General features: G+C 37.6%; 1 protein-coding gene across 1 annotated transcript; it reads left to right on the forward strand.

Moving 5' to 3' along the window:
* The first annotated feature begins 6,735 nt into the window (after positions 1–6,735).
* On the forward strand, positions 6,736–21,920 carry LOC103516486 (patronin-like). The gene is made up of 17 exons (XM_026828869.1): positions 6,736–6,749; positions 7,069–7,273; positions 7,427–7,671; positions 8,102–8,194; positions 8,325–8,346; positions 8,401–8,498; positions 9,250–9,431; positions 10,679–10,757; positions 13,076–13,287; positions 13,643–13,816; positions 14,027–14,308; positions 14,476–14,645; positions 15,455–15,583; positions 17,412–17,693; positions 17,832–18,083; positions 18,314–18,346; positions 21,424–21,920. Exons 1-17 carry the CDS (start codon positions 6,736–6,738, stop codon positions 21,583–21,585), a joined length of 2,634 nt encoding a protein of 877 aa, XP_026684670.1. The 3' UTR covers positions 21,586–21,920.
* Positions 21,921–22,097: the final 177 nt, after the last annotated feature.

Raw genomic sequence — 22,097 nt, forward strand, 5'->3', positions numbered from 1 at the left:
AAAAAAAAAATGCTAAAGTTTGTCCAGGTTTCAAAACGTTGTAAGTGCCAAGTGCAAAAGGTTGTAAGTACCTATGGCACTTACAACGTTTTGCTGTGGCACGCCTCAATTACCTATTCACTTACGTTTTGTACACGCACAATCATTAGTTCCAATTTTCACGGCCAAAAAAAAAATATAATATACTAGCTGAATTCCGTCGCTTCGCTCCGGAATCCCGCTAGTTCATCCCGAGGCATGGCCAAACTTGTGGAAAAGGCATGGCCGTTGATCTTGATATTTTAGCCAACACCTGAGAGCAGCGACACGTTTCGTTCTTATTTGAACTCATCAGTTAGACATAGCTCTCAGGTGCTGGCCAAGAATTTGGAAGTGTTATTTATACTTCAGAGATGGAAATTGTGGAGAAACGAGAACCTGCGTTTTCTATGTAAGTTTTTATTTAGTGTTGAGTGTTGTTGTGAGCGCCACAATATCTAGTAAAGCTTGGCACTTACAACGCATTTCTGCAATAAAATCGATTTATGGGGGGTATGGCACTTACAAAGTTTTGCTGTGGCACGCCTCAAGTTGCATTGGCCCCTTGAAGACTACAAGGTGGAAGTATACTAGATAGAATATGAACGAGTATATACATACCGATGTTTAAATAAACTGTTGCCACCCGTGAAATCTCGAGAACCGTGTGAATTTAGGAAAAACGCTAAAAATGTATTTCTTTATTTTTAAGGGGAACCTATTTTTAGGTTTAGGGGATCTCAATTTTCCGGCACTATCAGGGGTGGCCCCAGGGGGGAATAACTTTAAAATCTTAAATGAGAACCCCTTACTTGTGCGATGTTTAAATAAACTGTTGCCACCCGTGAAATCTCGAGAACCGTTTGAATTTAGGAAAAACGCTAAAAATGTATTTCTTTATTTTTAAGGGGAACCTATTTTTAGGGGATCTCAATTTTCCGGCACTATCAGGGGTGGCCCCAGGGGGGAATAACTTTAAAATCTTAAATGAGAACCCCTTACTTGTGATAAATCAAATCAAAGGTATTAAAGAACGTAGTACTTATTACAAGATTGAGCTCGATCCGACAACCAGGGCCGGACTTATGGCCTATTCCAATTTTCATTTTTCCATGTTCTCTCGCCAATAGGGGAAGCACCAAAAATGGTAAATTCATATTGATTGGTGATTTGTGCTTCAAATAGGTCCCACTAATGGTTCATATTGAAATTCAGACCCAAAAATCAAATTTAGATTTTCGGCCCTGATGGCCTCCGGGACTGAAAATGGATGTATCAAATTTTTCAACTCCGGAAAATTGAAATCCCCTAAAAATAAAGGAATACGTTTTTATCGTTTTCCCTAAATCCAAACGGTTCTCGAGATTTCCGGGGTAGCAACTTTTTATTTAAACACCCTGCAGGTATTATACTCGTCCAGGTAGGAGGAGTTTGTATTGTTTTGAAAGTGTTGGATCAAGCTTTGGGTTCAAAGGCCAGACCGGCCGTTGGGTTGCGTATTCTTTTTTTTTAAGGAAATTCAACATTGACACGTTTCACTTACTCGATATGAAAAGAGAAAACAATCGTCATACTTTATTTTTGTTATTGTACTAGCCTCACTTACCTCTCATCTCCATTGGTTTCACTGAGCGCATTGGAATGTCGTTTGCTAATACTTGGACTTGAAGAGGCTAATGGTTGAACTGAAAGAAAACAAGATTGAATTCTGTCAATATTCGTAGATTCGTGAAAAGCTTAGCATGAGCACACATATGGGTCCTAAAGCCTCTAGGTGAGATTTATGTGTGTGCTAAAGCTAAACTATCTCAATATAGGAGAAAGGAAATCTAATATGCATACACTTTAGATTAGTTTTGTTTTGTGTGAACTATTATTATTACCTGAAAATAAATCAATCAGACTTTTTCTAATTATTTGTGAATCTTTGGGTTTTTATTTTTTTTTTTTTTTATATATATAATCAAATTACATTCATAGAATACTACATAATTATGTACTCCGTAATTGAAGGTAATGTAAAATTGTTCCCCGTACTCAACGAATGTTAAATACTAAAGTGTCAAATTTATGTGCTAAGTATAATACTAATATAGGGTGTTTTTTTTAGAGGTTTGTTTTTCAAAATGCTATAAAAGACATACTATTTCAGGTATGGTGATGATTTTTTATTTGAAAGGTAAAAGTTTGCCATTTAGTGTTTGACCTCTGAATAAAATTTCGGGTAAATGGGCGCCGTGGCTAGATCGAATGAAACTCAGTCTAGAAAATCCAATTTTCGACCACTTTTTCCATAATCTAAAGCCGTATATCTGCAAAAACAGTGAATGATGTCTTCCAGGTGCTCCAAAGTTATTTTTTTATCACCATAAACTAATGATTTTACACATATCCCGAAGGAAAATCATCCAAAGGTGTCAAATCGCACGATTGTGGAGGGAAATTGAGCGAAATTATGTGCTGACAAAACAAGAAAAGATTAAACCAAATTTTTCGTTCGACCTATCCCAGGGGCCTTAGTATTCAAACACTAAATGGCATACTTTTAGCTTTCGAATAAACAAAACATCATGACTCATACCTCATACCTCAAATAGTACCTCACCTCAAATAGTATGTCTTTTATATTGGAATACGCGAAGGTAATGTAAAATTGTTCCCCGTACTCAACGAATGTTAAATACTAAAGTGTCAAATTTATGTGCTAAGTATAATACTAATATAGGGTGTTTTTTTTAGAGGTTTGTTTTTCAAAATGCTATAAAAGACATACTATTTCAGGTATGGTGATGATTTTTTATTTGAAAGGTAAAAGTTTGCCATTTAGTGTTTGACCTCTGAATAAAATTTCGGGTAAATGGGCGCCGTGGCTAGATCGAATGAAACTCAGTCTAGAAAATCCAATTTTCGACCACTTTTTCCATAATCTAAAGCCGTATATCTGCAAAAACAGTGAATGATGTCTTCCAGGTGCTCCAAAGTTATTTTTTTATCACCATAAACTAATGATTTTACACATATCCCGAAGGAAAATCATCCAAAGGTGTCAAATCGCACGATTGTGGAGGGAAATTGAGCGAAATTATGTGCTGACAAAACAAGAAAAGATTAAACCAAATTTTTCGTTCGACCTATCCCAGGGGCCTTAGTATTCAAACACTAAATGGCATACTTTTAGCTTTCGAATAAACAAAACATCATGACTCATACCTCATACCTCAAATAGTACCTCACCTCAAATAGTATGTCTTTTACATACATACATAACCATTATCGTTCTATCCTATAGGACAGGTCGATGAACAAAGCCCCTCCACCAGACTCTATTGCTATACCTTTATGTCTTTTATAGCAGTTTAAAAAACAAACCTCTAAAAAAACCACCTTATACTAACCAAGTGTACATACGTAAATAATAGTAAGCTGTTGGAATACGCTTGCATCGTTTGGTCACCTTGTTATCAGAATCACGAGAACATGCTGGACAGAGTTCAAAAAAGGTTCATCTCATATTGCAGTTTAAAAAACAAACCTCTAAAAAAACCACCTTATACTAACCAAGTGTACATACGTAAATAATAGTAAGCTGAGTACAATAACTACCAAGTGTAAATTAACAAGAAAAGGAAATCTGTCAGATATGTAGGAGGAATTAAATGAATACAAAATACAAATACATAATTAATATTTGAGGAGTAATGAGGGAAGGAAAACATAATGTAAAATAAATATCATGCAAACAAATAACACGAAGTATGAAACGCACAACATGCAATCTGTAAAACTTGGTCCTTCTCCTTCTAAAATCCAAGGTGTAAATCAAATAACACTAGGTTCACACTGCACGTTTTTTTACTGTGACAGATTTAATTTTTCAAGTGGCGCATGCATTTAAATTGATGTGTTCACAGTAACCAACGTTTTCTGTCCGACAGTAAAAAAAAAAAAAAACGCTTGTCACTAGCATCTGTTCTGCCGTTCAACAGTAAAAAAACGTTGATGATTCAGTGGCACTTGTAATTGAATGAGCTTGTTCACACCTGAACGTTGTCCGTCCGCTTTTTTTCTTGTCTCAGTTTGTTGTTTGTTTTCAATTTCAATTGTTGACTGTTGAGGTAAATTTCCCAAAAAATAATAATTTTGGGAGTTTTGATTATTTTGAAATATTTTTTTTTTTTTTTTTTTTTTTTAAGAGGTTTGACAGAGGGAACTGTAACTGCTATGGTCTTATCGTCCCGAAATCGAAGAGAGAGAAGGAAGACAGGATAGGAGAAAGCCAGCCGTTCCGAGAACGAACATTATCCCATCAGGATAAAATCCGCCCCGGACGGGAATCGAACCCGCAAACTAGCGCTTACAAGGCAGACGCACTACAAACTAAGCTAATTTGATAATCGTGAATTATTTTGAAAGTTTTTATTACAGATTACTAAAACTTCTAAATACCTACTTTTAGATCTATACTTTACGAACTGGACAACATGTGTAATAATTTTTTCTTGTCACTAGAATCTGTTCTGCCGTTCAACGGGAAAAAAAACGTTGATGATTCAGTGGCATTTATAATTGAATGAGCTTGTTCACACCTGACGTTCTGAACGTTGTCCGTCCTCTTTCTTGTCTCAGTTTGTTTTCAATTGTTGACTGTTGAGCTAAATTTCCCAAAAAATCATAACTAATAATTTTGAGAGTTTTGATTATTTTGAAAGTTTTTATTAGATACTAAAACTTCTAAATACCTACTTTGAGATCTATAATAAAATTTACGAACTGGACAACATGAGTAATAATTTTGACAGTCAACAACTATCATAAATAATAATTTTGAGAGTTTTGATTATTTTGAAAGTTTTTATTACTAAAACTTCTAAATACCTACTTTGAGATCTATAATAAAATTTACGAACTGGACAACATGAGTAATAATTTTGACAGTCAACAACTAATTTCTTTGGTAGAAGGTAGGCCTGCTCTGTGGGATAAAAGTATTGGCCTTTTCAAAGACAAACAGAAGAGGATCGAATGCTGGCGTGAGATATGTCTGACTGTTTCAAGTGGTAATCAACTGAACGGGACGTTTTTTTTTTGTCTAGTGTGAACTCAACGGAACGGGACGGTTTTTTCCCGTCCGACGGAAAAACGGTACACTATCAGGTAGACCTGACAGGTCACCTGAAAGACTTATTATTTATTGCTGCGCTGCGATACACTATCAGGTAGACCACGATAGTGAATGGCCGCCGGCCTTACATACTGCATCCACAGTTTTTCTTACATTATTATTTTATTATTCCTTTGAAAATATGTTTCTATGAAATTATGTATTGATGTATTGAAAGCGGTCCATTAGAAAAGTAATGAAACGGAAATCATTACCAGTACCTATGTATAGCTTTGCTTTCCATAGTGTATTGATGTATTGAAAGCGGTCCATTAGAAAAGTAATGAAACGGAAATCATTACCAGTACCTATGTATAGCTTTGCTTTCCATAGAAAGTAAAAATGGGAAAATGGGTTGAAATATCCGTTTTGGGGTCTTTGTTATGTACCTGACCTACGCTTGGTATTAATTTTATGCATTTTATTCTGCTAGGTTCACTAAGATTTAACGTAAGCTTTGTATACTTGTCGTTATATTAATTACTTACTTAAGTAGGTACTTGAGTTAAAAAAAAAAGTGGTAATAACTATGGTTTGTTTTAGCCTAAACGTAATTTAATTGTGATATTAGCTCTATAATAATATTGGTTACATACAAGACAAGGAACCAGGTGGGAGTCTTAGGAAGCAGAAATCTCTATAAGTAGACAAATTTTGCATGCATAATTGCATAATGTTGTAATCAATTTGAACACCAGTAATTAGAATGATGTTTACCTGTACTATTGTAGTTGGTTTGTTTTAGCCTAAACGTAATTTAATTGTGATATTAGCTCTATAATAATATTGGTTACATACAAGAGTGGTAATATGGTTTGTTTTAGCCTAAACGTAATTTAATTGTGATATTAGCTCTATAATAATATTGGTTACATACAAGACAAGGAACCAGGTGGGAGTCTTAGGAAGCAGAAATCTCTATAGACAAATTTTGCATGCATAATTGCATAATGTTGTAATCAATTTGAACACCAGTAATTAGAATGATGTTTACCTGTACTATTGTAGTAATTACAATGAGGTTTACTATTGTAACCTCTGCTGCCTATTATAATAGGCCTCTTCCTAGCATTCAACAAATACCTACTGGGAACTTTACTTATAATACCTACTCATCTCATGAGATTTGCATTTCTTTTTCAATTTGGTCCTTTTAATGTGTGTAAGTACCTACATAAGTTCATTTTCATTAGCGATTGTATCGTAAATAATTCGACTTGAAAATATGGGGGAGGGGGATTCTTATGATGAAGTTCTATAAACTTCCGGAATTTTAACTGGACCGGTTTTCTGATAACAAGAATCCAGTATACAACATATAGATTAGGTTATATGTAGATACTATCTATGTATAATAGAAGATAGAGGTATGCTGATTACTTTCTCCTCATGGACAATCTTAGCCCTTGCCATGTCAGAAGTGTTAATACTCGTACAATTTATTTTCCCTTGTCTTCTAGAGTAATCTAGAGAGTTGAGTGGAAGATATGTTAAGGCGGTCTCTTCCTGATCCCTTCGTCTCCCGCGTGCAAGGCGAGCGCAGTGACCACTACGCCATGGGAGCTGACTGGTGAGAAACTTTATCAATTGGTTACTAGAGTGTCTGTCTATCTATTCTCTGTGTCAGACAGTGTGTGGTGGAGGCCTAGTCAGAATCAATTGGTTACTAGAGTGTCTGTCTATCTATTCTCTGTGTCAGACAGTGTGTGGTGGAGGCCTAGTCAGACTGTGTTTAGAGACTTGGGTCTGAAGTTTTTGCCGACTGTCGGACGGTCTGAGCGTGAATGTGAATGGCTTCTTGCCTTATTTCAGCAGTGCATCATTAATGGAATGAGAAAATGCATTAGCATTCTACCTCCGAATTGATTTTTGTTTTCCATATTCCAGAGTGCCCATTTATCCGTGATGGAAGCCATCATGTCATTGTATGCTAAGGAAGTAGCAACTCCAGAACGCGTTGTGGCAGCAGTGGAAAGGTTTTCACCCAATGAGGAGAGTTTCACTTTACCAGGAGACCACGAAGCTGCACTAGTACTCTGGATTAACCAAGCCGTCACTGCACTCAACCTAAGAATTAATCAGCAATCCAACTCGGTAAACAAACCAAAATCTAGGAACAAAACAACTCTACCCTTTAAAAAAGAACAATTACAAGTAGAAACCTGAAGTGTATATTGTTAGGAACATGTTGATAAATGTTGAAACAAAACAGCCTGATTGATTCCATTGGATTTTCTTATTTCACAGGAGGGGGATAGACGTGTGTTGAAGAGTATCAAGGATCTGCATGAGCTATCAGATGGGGTAGGTCTAGCAGCTCTGGTTTCATTCTACTGTCCAGAGGATTTGCCCCACTCCCAGATAGTCATCAGCAAAGTGCCTACAGTATCTGACTGTGTCAAGAACCTCATGCTAGTCTATAACTTCTGTGTCAAATGTTTACCACATCCGATCTTCCATATGATGCCAGAAGATGTGGGATTCATGCGGGGGTAAGTAATGTAACCTACGCTACGGCTAGGAATGTCTTCCATATGATGCCAGAAGATGTGGGATTCATGCGGGGGTAAGTGTAATGTAACCTACGCTATGGCTAGGAATGTCTTCCATATGATGCCAGAAGATGTGGGATTCATGCGGGGGTAAGTGTAATGTAACCTACGCTATGGCTAGGAATGTTTTCCATATGATGCTAGAAGATGTGGGATTCATGCGGGGGTAAGTAATGTAACCTACGCTACGGCTAGGAATGTCTTCCATATGATGCCAGAAGATGTGGGATTCATGCGGGGGTAAGTGTAATGTAACCTACGCTATGGCTAGGAATGTCTTCCATATGATGCCAGAAGATGTGGGATTCATGCGGGGGTAAGTGTAATGTAACCTACGCTATGGCTAGGAATGTCATCCATATGATGCCAGAAGATGTGAGATTCATGCGGGGGTAAGTGTAACCTACGCTATGGCTAGGAATGTCTTCCATATGATGCCAGAAGATGTGGGATTCATGCGGGGGTAAGTGTAATGTAACATACGCTATGGCTAAGAATGTCTTCCATATGATGCCAGAAGATGTGGGATTCATGCGGGGGTAAGTGTAATGTAACATACGCTATGGCTAAGAATGTCTTCCATATGATGCCAGAAGATGTGGGATTCATGCGGGGGTAAGTGTAATGTAACATACGCTATGGCTAAGAATGTCTTCCATATGATGCCAGAAGATGTGGGATTCATGCGGGGGTAAGTGTAATGTAACATACGCTATGGCTAAGAATGTCTTCCATATGATGCCAGAAGATGTGGGATTCATGCGGGGGTAAGTGTAATGTAACATACGCTATGGCTAGGAATGTCTTCCATATGATGCCAGAAGATGTGAGATTCATGCGGGGGTAAGTGTAATGTAACCTACGCTATGGAATGTCTTCCATATGATGCCAGAAGATGTGGGATTCATGCGGGGGTAAGTGTAATGTAACATACGCTATGGCTAAGAATGTCTTCCATATGATGCCAGAACTACTACTACTACTACTACTACTTACTATACCACTCTCCTTGTGTCCAAATCAACCAACAAATCAATGTATTTTATATTTCAAACCTATTTTTCCCGTTTGGTTTCTTTATTTGGCTTGATTTTGTTTGGTTATTTTTTTCAATGATATGAATGTGTGAATTTTCCTTCTCGAAATTATGGAACTCCCTGATTCTTGAGAGGTATCAAAAACTAAATATGTGAAAAATATTAATCTGAAGCTGAAGCTGCCCTCTGGGGAAAATGTACCATGAGAGTTTTTCTTAACTCTAGAACTAAACAGAACTCCGAATATTTAAATAAAAGTCAAGATTCTAAATGCGTGAAACGTGCAATTTCCTCTGATATTAAAAATAGAATAAAAAAATCCACTGTTTGTTCAAAGTGTTCATACTAACAAAAAATTGAGTCTTATTAATTTCTGTGTGTAGGGTACTAAAATAACTCGCATGAAATTCTCACAACTTTCAGAGGTACATTATACTGGTCTAATGTGTATTCAGGTCTAACCATGTTGTAATAACAAAAGTTTCCTATATTTAACTGTGGTGGAACAGGAGCATGGTTGGCATATAATAAAAGTGTTTGTGTCTTGTGTAGCGTTTCCTCCTCGCAACAAGCACGGAGTAGCTCACAAGCGATGTTTTCCGCAGCCGGTCAGCGGAATCCCTGACTTACGCAGTAATCTCGACAATAACTCTTCCTTCTCAGGTACTCCAATCCTAATACATACTCTTTCCCCGTATTATCCGTGTTTGTGTTTGTTTTACCTGTTTGTGTTCATTATACCCATTTCATTTGTGTATTATGATATATTTTTGTTATATTTGGTTGCTTTGGATTTTTGTACATCACTGAAGTGTAGCTTTGTTTACCTCTATATCTCTGCATAGTACCTAGCTTTAGAAGACAATTAATGCACATTTATACAAACATGAACTTTGTGCAAATATTCGGGATTGTTTTTATTTCTATTCCTTTTCTATGACAACCCTTATTTTATCTGCAATATACTGTCTTTGGTGGTTTCCATTCCTTTTCTATGACAACCCTTATTTTATCTACAATATACTGTCTTTGGTGGTTTCCATTCCTTTTCTATGACAACCCTTATTTTATCTACAATATACTGTCTTTGGTGGTTTCCATTCCTTTTCTATGACAACCCTTATTTATCTGCAATATACTGTCTAATGGTTTTCCAGTTTGTTATATTTTCAATGGAAAATGTTTCAAATTTAATCAGCCCCGAATATTTTTATTTGTTCAAGTGTATCACAATATTCACAATGTTGTAAGATTTGGAATCACCTTTCATCAATAGAAGCTATATGTTTATAACCGCTACTACATAATACGTACATATATGTAAAAAATTCTCGGACTACAAAATTACTTGAGGTACCGATTACGAAAAATCAAATATGGTTTATGCAATATCTATCCGCCCTATCTCGGACTACAAAATTACTTGAGGTACCGATTACGAAAAATCAAATATATATGGTTTATGCAATATCCGCCCTTTGAATTGCTTGAAAAGTCAGCTCCAATGGCGGAGTGATCACTGCGCTCGCCTTGCACGCGAGATTATATGTAAAAAATTCTCGGACTACAAAATTACTTGAGGTACCGATTACGAAAAATCAAATATGGTTTATGCAATATCCGCCCTTTGAATTGCTTGAAAAGTCAGCTCCAATGGCGGAGTGATCACTGCGCTCGCCTTGCACGCGAGAGACCCGGGTTCGATTCCCGGTGGGGTCAAAATTTTTTGCATCATGCAAATGATTGATTCCGTGACTGGCTGTTGCGGGGCCCACTCAGCCTCGTGAGGAAAATGAGTAGCTATGTATGTAATAATCTCACCTAGAGGCTTTAGGACCCATATGTGTGCTCATGCTAAGCTTTTCACGAATCTACGAATATTGACAGAATTCAATCTTGTTTTCTTTCAGTTCAACCATTAGCCTCTTCAAGTCCAAGTATTAGCAAACGACATTCCAATGCGCTCAGTGAAACCAATGGAGATGAGAGGTAAGTGAGGCTAGTACAATAACAAAAATAAAGTATGACGATTGTTTTCTCTTTTCATATCGAGTAAGTGAAACGTGTCAATGTTGAATTTCCTTAAAAAAAAGAATACGCAACCCAACGGCCGGTCTGGCCTTTGAACCCAAAGCTTGATCCAACTTTCAAAACAATACAAACTCCTCCTACCTGGACGAGTATAATACCTGCAGGGTGTTTAAATAAAAAGTTGCTACCCCGGAAATCTCGAGAACCGTTTGGATTTAGGGAAAACGATAAAAACGTATTCCTTTATTTTTAGGGGATTTCAATTTTCCGGAGTTGAAAAATTTGATACATCCATTTTCAGTCCCGGAGGCCATCAGGGCCGAAAATCTAAATTTGATTTTTGGGTCTGAATTTCAATATGAACCATTAGTGGGACCTATTTGAAGCACAAATCACCAATCAATATGAATTTACCATTTTTGGTGCTTCCCCTATTGGCGAGAGAACATGGAAAAATGAAAATTGGAATAGGCCATAAGTCCGGCCCTGGTTGTCGGATCGAGCTCAATCTTGTAATAAGTACTACGTTCTTTAATACCTTTGATTTGATTTATCACAAGTAAGGGGTTCTCATTTAAGATTTTAAAGTTATTCCCCCCTGGGGCCACCCCTGATAGTGCCGGAAAATTGAGATCCCCTAAAAATAGGTTCCCCTTAAAAATAAAGAAATACATTTTTAGCGTTTTTCCTAAATTCAAACGGTTCTCGAGATTTCACGGGTGGCAACAGTTTATTTAAACATCGGTATGTATATACTCGTTCATATTCTATCTAATATACTTCCACCTTGTAGTCTTCAAGGGGCCAATGCAACTTGAGGCGTGCCACAGCAAAACTTTGTAAGTGCCATACCCCCCATAAATCGATTTTATTGCAGAAATGCGTTGTAAGTGCCAAGCTTTACTAGATATTGTGGCGCTCACAACAACACTCAACACTAAATAAAAACTTACATAGAAAACGCAGGTTCTCGTTTCTCCACAATTTCCATCTCTGAAGTATAAATAACACTTCCAAATTCTTGGCCAGCACCTGAGAGCTATGTCTAACTGATGAGTTCCAATAAGAACGAAACGCGTCTTAGGCTGCTCTCAGGTGTTGGCTAAATTGGTGACCCTGACGTGATTATCGAGTCGATCCCACATGAGGACTTATTTGCACTCATGGAGATAAAGCGGCAGACTTCGCTCGGTGAACATGGAAGAAGCTTAAAGTCACTATCTGGAGAGGTAAGGTTACGTAGATACAATAAATGATTATCAGTACAGACAGGTGACAGAGAAATGGAAGAGGACGGAGGAGCGGGTGGTTGAGAGGGGGAAGGGGAAATGAGGGAGTGGGAGTTGGAAGAGGAAGGTTGAGAGGAGGAGGATTGGGAAGATTGAGGAGCGTGGCAGAGAGGTGAAGAAAGGGAGGAGGTAGGAGTGGGGAGGGAGGGGGAGGGAGGGGAAGAGGACGAAGTTACATTAACCCAGTATTCGTTGAAGAGATTTGCTACCAAACTAGGTTCGTGAACAATCCTATCTCCATCTTTAAGTTTGATCTGACTATAGACTGATCTGCTCTGCTTCGAGAAGGCCTCCACGACCCTCCATACTGCCCTACACTTCTTATTCTTAGGGGCGGTTTTGATGCTGCGAAGCGTATAAATTCTCTTAGCTTGTTTGATCAATTTGGCTAGGATAGCACAGTAGGTCTTATAGTGCGCGTGTAGGACAGGATCTTTAGTTTGTCTGCAGAGGGCAAATAGTTGCCTCTTATGAGCACAAGACACTCTAAGGCCTCGGGTGATCCATTTTGCCCTCGCAGCACCACCGACCGTGATAATTTTAAAAGGAAAATGACGATTAAAAGGTGGAAGAATAAGGTTGTAGAAACAGGTCAGCTGGTCGTCAACGCCCTCAAAACCGAAGAGAGGTGAGAAATCAACCCGTGCCAAGGATTGGAGAAAGGATTCAATCTGCCGTTCGGAGAAAGTTCTTGTGAAAATTTTCTCTGTGGTATTAAGTTTTGTGTGAAATGAAATGACTTGACAATACTGGTGATCGCTTAGGCCACTGAACAGATTTACATATGTCATCATTAATGATAGTTTTAAGTTGGAAATTGACCAGAATATTGTCAATGCAGTTTGCAGCTCCTCCACTGTCTATACGCGTTGGTGTATTAACGCAAGGTTTTAAGTTAAAAAGTAACTTTTGTGTTTGTGAAGTTAACAAAAGTTGACGGAGTAGAGTAGTACCTACATAGTTTCGTGACTATTATGGTTGTTGCAGCTCATTTGTGGTACACCGCGGGAAGTCCATACCTACCTTGAGCTCCATGTTCCAGAACAACAATAGTACGACTAGCACCAGCGGAGACAATGTGCCTGCTGGTAAACCTTCCAACTGGGAAGATAACCGAGGCAAAACCTACTACGCGGGTAGAAGATCCAGACGTAATTCACTCAGTGATGAATCTCAACTCACTGTGGAAAACTTTGGAGGTAAGTACCTACCACGACGGTAGGTGAGTCATTTTGAAGAAACTGTATTAGACTCATGTGGTCTGTGTCATAGCATGCCCATCCCATAGTATGTCCCTCGTCAGTTGGGCGAGAAGAAACAAAATATTTCTCATGGATGAAGTGCAGAAGAACACCATCAAGTCAGCCAGCAATTAAAACACGAATACATTTTATTCCTCATAGGGAGTCGAACCTTGGACCTTCTGTATGACAAGCGACCTTCTTCTTCTTATTCTTATTCTTCGCCTTTTCCCGCTTATGCGGGGTCGGCGTTTTGAGTCAGTCTTCTCCAGTCCGCTCGGTTATGACAAGCGACCATTGTTGTTTATTTCAGGGTCACAGGAGAATCTTCACTTCCTGGGTCGCAATCCTGACAAGCAAGTAGCGATCCATGTAGCAAGCAAAGAACCAAACAATACCCAGAGTCCTCGAGTCATAGCACAGGAGAATAGAAACTCTACGTCAGTACATAACGTACTCATAGAGGCACAGAGTGATGAACCAATAGGCGTTATACAACAAGTCGCAGCAATTCCATAAGTCAACAACAATACACTCCCTCATCTAGAGGTACAACGAGAGCAGCGAACGTCAGTACATAACGTACTCATAGAGGCACAGAGTGATGAACCAATAGGTAAATGTTCTAGTCATAGCACAGGAGAATAGAAACTCTACGTCAGTACATAACGTACTCATTTTTATTGTATTGTTTCAGATACTTCCCGTTATACAACAAGTCGCAGCAATTCCATAAGTCAACAACAATACACTCCCTCATCTAGAGGTACAACGAGAGCAGCGGCTGATAACGTGAGCAGTGCAGGACTTCAGAATCTTCTCTATGACTCCCCGTCTCCTCCCTCTCCCTCCATCACTGTCGAACCTACCAAGAGGATGTCAACCTTTGCAACGTTGCCAGGAGCCACCAATAATACGACCACTTGGCAACAGCAGAGCACAGGCTCTAGTGAATCTCAGATGAACAATAGGAATTCAGGTAAACTAGCAACAGCAGAGCACAGGCTGTAGTGAATCTCAGATTTCTAAGGATATAAGGCAGATTCCTTGCATTCCGAAAGTCCCGGGTTCATCATTAGAATGTAGAGTATTGTTCGGCCTTTGTGGTTGGATAGATAAGAAACTTGAAATGGTGTCGGGTTTCAGAGGAAGGCGGCGGCGGTGGTGGTGTGGACACATCTCAACTGATGAATATTCGGCTAGAGTTGGAAGAGAAGAGAAGACAAATCGAAAACGAGAAGAGAAGAGCTGAAGCTGTGATGAGTAGACAGAGACAGAAGATGGGAAAAGCGGCCTTCTTCCAAGCAGTGTCCAAGGTAAATCTAATGATGCACATAGGCGGTTCTTGCCTAAATTTTTGGGGGGGCTTGATTTTGAAGGTACACCTTCAAAATTTTGATTTAGCTTTATGTAAAAAATCTGGTGTGAACATCACACGACTTTTTTTTTGACATACGAGTATTATATTAAGCTTTATTAATTCAAGATTCGGTACTTGAATAAACATTAGTGGTTGGTGTGGTCCGGATGTTCTTATATAGTTCATTAGCATACATATGTATATTTGAGAAATTTAAAGATGTTTTATCTTGTTTCGGCCTAGTAGTGTCATTTTGATTAGTGATGGTGTTTCATTATTCGCATGCGTATCACAACGCGTCTAATTACATATTATTGTTGTTTTTTCTTGTGACTTCGAAAGGTATGTCCATGGTACGGTCGTTTAGTTACGCTCTTTTTACTTACCTTTTTGTTGTAGGGCTAGGGAATTAAAAATCCATGTTCAAATGTAGTCACATGCTATGATAAAGTGTTCTTCATAGGCTCATAGTGATTGATTCCTCAAGGGACCATGTCATTTATTATAATTTCTTTAGCACGTGAAAAGGTGATTTGCTGCCGAATTAAAAGCTAACACTTTGCCGTAGTATGTGACTGCTATTCCTTCCACTTTACTTTGCATGTACTCTTTGTTTGTATTGGTTGTGGGATTTCTCAATGCATCACATTTTTTTTGTTTCCTCTTCTCTATCTGTACAAAAGGGTAAAGGCTCGCTCAACTCTTCCCCTTCTACTTCAAGTTTAAAAACGCCTGATTGTTTCCTCTTCTCTATCTGTACAAAAGGGTAAAGGCTCGCTCAACTCTTCCCCTTCTACTTCAAGTTTAAAAACGCCTGATTCGGACCCAGGTGCTAGAGAGAGTAACAGCAAAGAAGATACCGAGGAGCCCACTAAGTCGCAGCAGGTATGCATGTAGGCACTGAGAGTAAAGGCCCCAGCGCCCGTCTCTACCTATAATACTCTATGTAGAAGTTGGTATTTCATGTTTTGTTGTACATAGTTCCATACGTTATACATATTCATTTAACTAGCAGAATTCCGTCGCTTCGCTCCGGAATCCCGCTAGTTCATCCCGAGACATGGCCAAACTTGTAGAAAAGGCATGGCCGAACTTGTAGAAAATACGGTCGCGATAAAAATACGGTCGCGCTGCGCGGTCCCTATTAGCTGCATAGTTATCAAACTAAAAACATAAACGAAACTCAAAATGTTGGTCGAGAGCGGAACATTCCTCTCCCGCAGTCTCTGCTTCCTGTGTATTTCTTATGGAGATTTTAGCGATCAAAAATTGATCTTATCTCAGGATCGGTTTAGATTTTCGCAAAATCCTTTCTTATTGCACACCTAGACCATAAAAGAAGGTCCAATGACTCTTTGGGGTTTGTAGACTTATATTCTGATGCGTTCAAGTTATGCGGAAACGGTACTAAGATACAATTAAAATAATAATAATAATAATAATATAAAAAGCTTATAGGCTCAATGTTCAAAATTCTGGTCTAGTAAATTAAAAACTATTGTCCAAAATTGGACCCTGGGTCTTACTAGGTAGGTATATGTGTACAATGTACATATTAATGCTGGACTTTTAGAAGTACCAAAAAAAAGTCCAAATTTTGATTACAAGCTGTGTAGTGGGTTTGGGTAAGAATGAATTGTTTGATTGCAGGAGGAGAGGATAGGTGTTGTGGTTCAGGAGATAGAGCGATCAGTGTGTGAATATGAAATGTGAAATGTGAACTGTGAAATGTGAATGAGTGAATGGATCTTGTTTTTATAATATAAGATACAGTGGCGATAAATCTCTATCAAACCCTTAAATCAGAGATTCCCAATATTGTTGCCACAGCGGCACACTTTTCAAGACTCGAATCTTTCCAGGAATTTCCTCATTAAACTGGGGCTCGATCGGACTTATGTAGAGCTATAGTAATTTGGAGAGAGAGTTCAGGGAAATCTGAAAATGGGTCTATAGAAAATTCCTGGTAAACTCTAAAGTAGCTAATTCTGTTATCATAAGTCCACGTAAATTCGCGGTATTGATATGAACGGTAATGTGTTCATGTTCTGATACACGTTGGAGATTTGCTGGGTACACACGAAACAGATTTTCCTTTTCTTTTTTTTACGCTCTCATCGTACGATAGACAATTGACAAATTGTTCGTGTGGACTTGTGGACGTGAAACTATGTAAAATTTCTGTATTGTGTGTACTTACCGAGCAAAACTGTGCGATCTATCTTCGATCTAACCGTAAAACAAATCGTAGCGTATGATATGTGCCAGGTCCAATGTAAAATAAAAGGTAGTGACTGAAAATGGCTTTAAAATATGGTGTAAAAACCTAATGACGACCTATGGAACTCTTAGACCGTAATAATATAAAATATTAGACTCTTGAGTGGAAGATGCAATGTACGAGTAGTTACGTAATGAATGAACCCACACTAGGTAAAGTAGGTAGCAAGTCCGACCGTACGCCGTGTAGTACAAGGGACATGTGACAAATAGTAAAGATGAGTGTAGCTTTGACCTTGATCTCACTGGAAATGAATGAAAAGTTGTCACGTGATATCTGAATGACGCGTGCTTGGCGCTCAATTAGTACACAAATTTAATTCGGCAGTTGGTACAACTGATTGATTTGACTGATGGTGCTATCTTTGAGATAATAGCTTGAACCACAACTTGACTGATTTGATTGATAGTGCTGTCCAAATTTTGATTACAAGCTGTGTAGTGGGTTTGGGTAAGAATGAATTGTTTGATTGCAGGAGGAGAGGAAGATGAAGATTTATCGGAAGGCCTGAGTAAGATGAACATTACATCTGGCTCGCGTACATACAGGATACCATCTCCTACCCGACAGCATGTCAGGAACTCTATCTCTCATCCCGTGTCTCTGGCTAATCTGAACAACTCTACTAATACACCGGAGAAAGGATTCTATATTTCATTTGACGATGATGTGGCACCGAAACGACCCAAACCCCCCCTACGAGCCAAAAAGTCACCCAAAAAGGTGAGAAAATAAAAGTGCTTTTATTTGGTCAACTACTTGGATTTATTATTATTTAATTTCCTTCATTATTTTTTTATTTGTTTCCTGTTTTTTGTTTGTTTTCATTTTGTTTTGTTTGTCTTGGCGGTCGTGTTACAGGATCGCGGTCTAACACAAGTGGTTCTAGATAGCTATCTTCACAATATTGAAAACCAAAGCTCCCATCTGAATGACAACGGCCCCCCGCCCAGTAAACCTAATGTCATTCATACCTCTCCCCCTCCTCATAGCAAGTATGGTGTGAACTTAGCTAACAATAGCACACCAGCTAGTGGTGTGAACATAGCTAACAATAGCACACCAGCCAGTGGTGCTCTCATTATTGACCCAGAACTTGTCAATACAGATCCTGTAAGTTTCTATCATTCATTCCTTTTCAAATGGTAACGTAACATTATCGTGCTTTATGTTTATGATTGGAACCTGCTCTTAAATCATTATAGCATACACAATAAACTGCTGGGTCTAACATATTTTAGGACATGTCTTTTACAAAAAAAAAAAATAATAATAATAATTTAAGTAGGTAGTAAAAAGCCATGTGTGTTTATTTGTTTAATGTAATTTCGTTTGGTCTAAAGGTTACCATAGACGAGATGGAGAGAAAGAAAGAGAGATCAAAATCAAAAATTCTTTAATTTTATTTTTTAGAGTGATTGACAGGTTTTATAATAGTGTCACCTCTTTTTTTTTAGATATAGGTACCTACGTAAGACGTGTAGATAGTTTTATTTCTGTTTTGATACATAATTATGTATTACGTAGGGTTACCCATTCATACGTTCAAAGCAGGACATTTTTCTAAATCCTAAATTTGTCCAAAATTCAAATAGGTACCAAGTTAAACAACATACGAGAGGACGTTATTGTTAAAGTCTCAGCTTAGGCAAAAGAATCTGAGTGAGGTCTACAGTTCACAGAACCACTAGTAAATTGTTCTGTTTGAAAGGTTCAAAATGAACCAAAGGTAAATCTTTTTTCGTTTAAAAGGTTCAAAATCAAAAATTCTTTAATTTTATTTTTTTAGAGTGATTGACAGGTTTTATAATAGTGTCACCTATTTTTAATTAGATATAGGTACCTACGTAAGACGTGTAGATAGTTTTATAATAATAATTTAAGTAGGTTGTAAAAAGCCATGTGTGTTTATTTGTTTAATGTAATTTCGTTTGGTCTAAAGGTTACCATAGACGAGATGGAGAGAAAGAAAGAGAGATAAGCGTTCAAAATACCGCCAAGCGCAGCAACCATCTCAACCAAACGTTCTGTGTTGCATCCTTGTCACATTTGTGAACTACATACCAAATTTCAAGTCTCTTTAGCTTTTGCCGTTCCCGAGATATTGTTAAATTACACCGAAAACCGCCAAAAAGCGGTAAAATGCCGCCAACCGTTGCACCGATCTCAAAAGTTTCGTGTCGCATCCTTGTCCCGCCAAAAAGCGGTAAAATGCCGCCAACCGTTGCACCGATCTTAACCAAAAGTTTCGTGTCGCATCCTTGTCACACTTGCCAAAAAGCGGTAAAATGCCGCCAACCGTTGCACCGATCTTAACCAAAAGTTTCGTGTCGCATCCTTGACATCTACATACAAACATTTGACATCTACATACAAAATTTCAAGTCTTTAGCTCTTACCGTTCTCGAGATATTTTGTTTACAGACAGACAGACACACACACGGACCAATGGCTGAAACTTTGGATTTAGGCTCTAGGGATCTCAAAACGTGTTTTGGCACTAAAATTTGACCATCGAAAATTTGACCCGATTACATTACTTTCCTTCCTATAGGATAAGGAAAGTAAAAAGACGAGAAACTCCCGGTTTTGACCCGATTACATTACTTTCCTTTCTATTTTATTTATTTATTTTATTTTTTTTGTACATAAAATATATAAACATATATAGGTACAACGTCAATAACTTAAAACTATGTTTCCTAACTATAAAAATATGACATATGAATATAATTTACCTATCTTTTCATCTATTCAGATTATAAATATCATTGAATTCATATAACACTAGAGATGCCAACCACTCTTTTTATCTTAATTTTAAATAACTGTAATGGCAATGTTTTTATTTCATCTGGTATGATATGATATGTTTTTAATCCAGTGTATAATGCAGATTTCGAGTAAAATTCAGTTTTATGTTTTGGTAATATGATGTTGGCATGTCTAGTGGGATATGAATGTTGTTTCTTATATGATTCAATAATGTTTTCATTTTTTTTTTCAAGTATGTAAATAATTCGTAATAATAAATACCATAAAATGTTAATATATTGTTTTCTTTAAATACCTATAAAATGTTTTTTTTATTTATATTTATTAGAGTGTGCCAAACCATAAAATGTTAATATATTGTTTTCTTTAAATACCTCCCTACATGATTCATTGTATTTCATACGTAGCATTATTCTAATGATCTTTTTTTGCAAAATAAATACCCTGGTGTGGTCTACTGATTTCCCCCAATACATTATACCTATGATATACTTGAAACACCATATGTATAATATATAGACAATAATGCCTTTTTATCAAGTATATGTCTTATGTTAGCCATTATAAATGATAGTTGTCCTAGTTTTTTACAGACAATGTCAACTTGGCAGTTTCCATTTAATTTTTCGTCAATCATAATACCCAGATACCTAACAGAATCAAGTTGGGCTATCTGTTGGTTTTGAATATTTAAAACTAAGTTATCCAAAAACAATGTGGCAATTCTTTTTTGGTCAAGAAGATACGTATAAGTAAAAAGTATCTTTAAAAGGGCTAAATTTCAATTCTTATTTACCGTTGAAATCTTGACGGCACGGTTCAAAGCACTTCTAATAAACAATCTGTGTCATGGTTGCAAGCTCTCTTGCTTAGGGAAGTTGACGTCATCGCGTACGGGAGCATATATCGTAACGTCAGGGTACAAAAGTAGCCGGTATTCGCACAATTTTATTCGTTCTACGGTTGCAAGCTCTCTTGCTTAGGGAAGTTGACGTCATCGCGTACGGGAGCATATATCGTAACGTCAGGGTACAAAAGTAGCCGGTATTTTTCAAATGGTTTTACCTATCTTGGAATCTAGAAGTCGTAGAAGAAAAAAAAAAAACTAAGTAGCTGGCTAAAAACCTTTAAAGTTTACAAAGGATTTACCTTTAGATGATTTTAAACCTTTGAAACAGAACAATAGATTGTCAGGGGTTTACCATCTTGAAAAGTTTACAAAGGATTTACCTTTAGATGATTTTAAACCTTTGAAACAGAACAATAGATTGTCAGGGGTTTACCATCTTGACTTCCCACGCATATGAATATGTATTGATATGCGTGGCAACTGTATTCACTGTATTGGGGGATCGTAAAGTTTTGAAAGATCGTAACGGTGGCCCCGTTCAACTTTGGGGCCCCAAATTTTAATCAGCGAAGTGCCTTGATTTAATGAAGATGTGTACCAAATTTTATCAAAATCAGACCAGGCAATCGGGAGTTATAGCGGAACATACAGACATCCAAACCAAATGCAAAACGGTCGAGTTAAAACATAGACCATACTAAGTAGTACCTACTCGAACTTGAAAATCTGACGTGAATAAGCTAATAATTGTGTATTTTGATTTTCAGGTACAATACTAAGTAGTACCTACTCGAACTTGAAAATCTGACGTGAATAAGCTAATAATTGTGTATTTTGATTTTCAGGTACAATTCAGGAGGGAAAAGTTTCACTCAGATTCACACCAAACATCTGACGGTTACCATTGATGCTTTCACCATACACAATTCTCTGTGGCAAGGGAAGAAAGTCAATCTACCCAATAAACGTGACATGTCGCTTGTTATCTAGACAAGTGCTAACTTTCCATTTTTTAAATGCCAAGTGTTTATTAAATAGGATTATGCCTTTCTAACAGCATGGCATTCACATTTGTTTTCCAATTTTCGCAAAATTAGCTAATTGACTACTGCACTGTTTTTCGAAGGGTAAACTTTGAAATCAAGATCGAGAATTTCATGAGAAATGCGGTCCTTTTTAAAAATCGGATGCTATCTCAGGAGCTCTGGAAATTTCTGAAAGTTACTAGTACCCACCTGAAATATTTGTTTCGAATCCCACCTAAGGCATAACATTTTGTTATTGATTGTATTTGAAAAATAATAGTGGTAGCTTACAGCTGAGGTAAAAGGACTATTTTTTTTTAAATCTAGGTCTTGATGCTCAACACTTTTCACTACTTGCCATACTTTTTTTACGTTTTCGGGAAGTCAATTTTGAAAGAAAAATCTAGGTCTTGATGCTCAACACTTTTCACTACTTGCCATACTTTTTTTACGTTTTCGGGAAGTCAATTTTGAAAG

This window comes from Diaphorina citri, unplaced genomic scaffold (assembly GCF_000475195.1).
Source record: "Diaphorina citri unplaced genomic scaffold, Diaci psyllid genome assembly version 1.1 scaffold1577, whole genome shotgun sequence".
NCBI lineage: Eukaryota > Metazoa > Arthropoda > Insecta > Hemiptera > Psyllidae > Diaphorina > Diaphorina citri.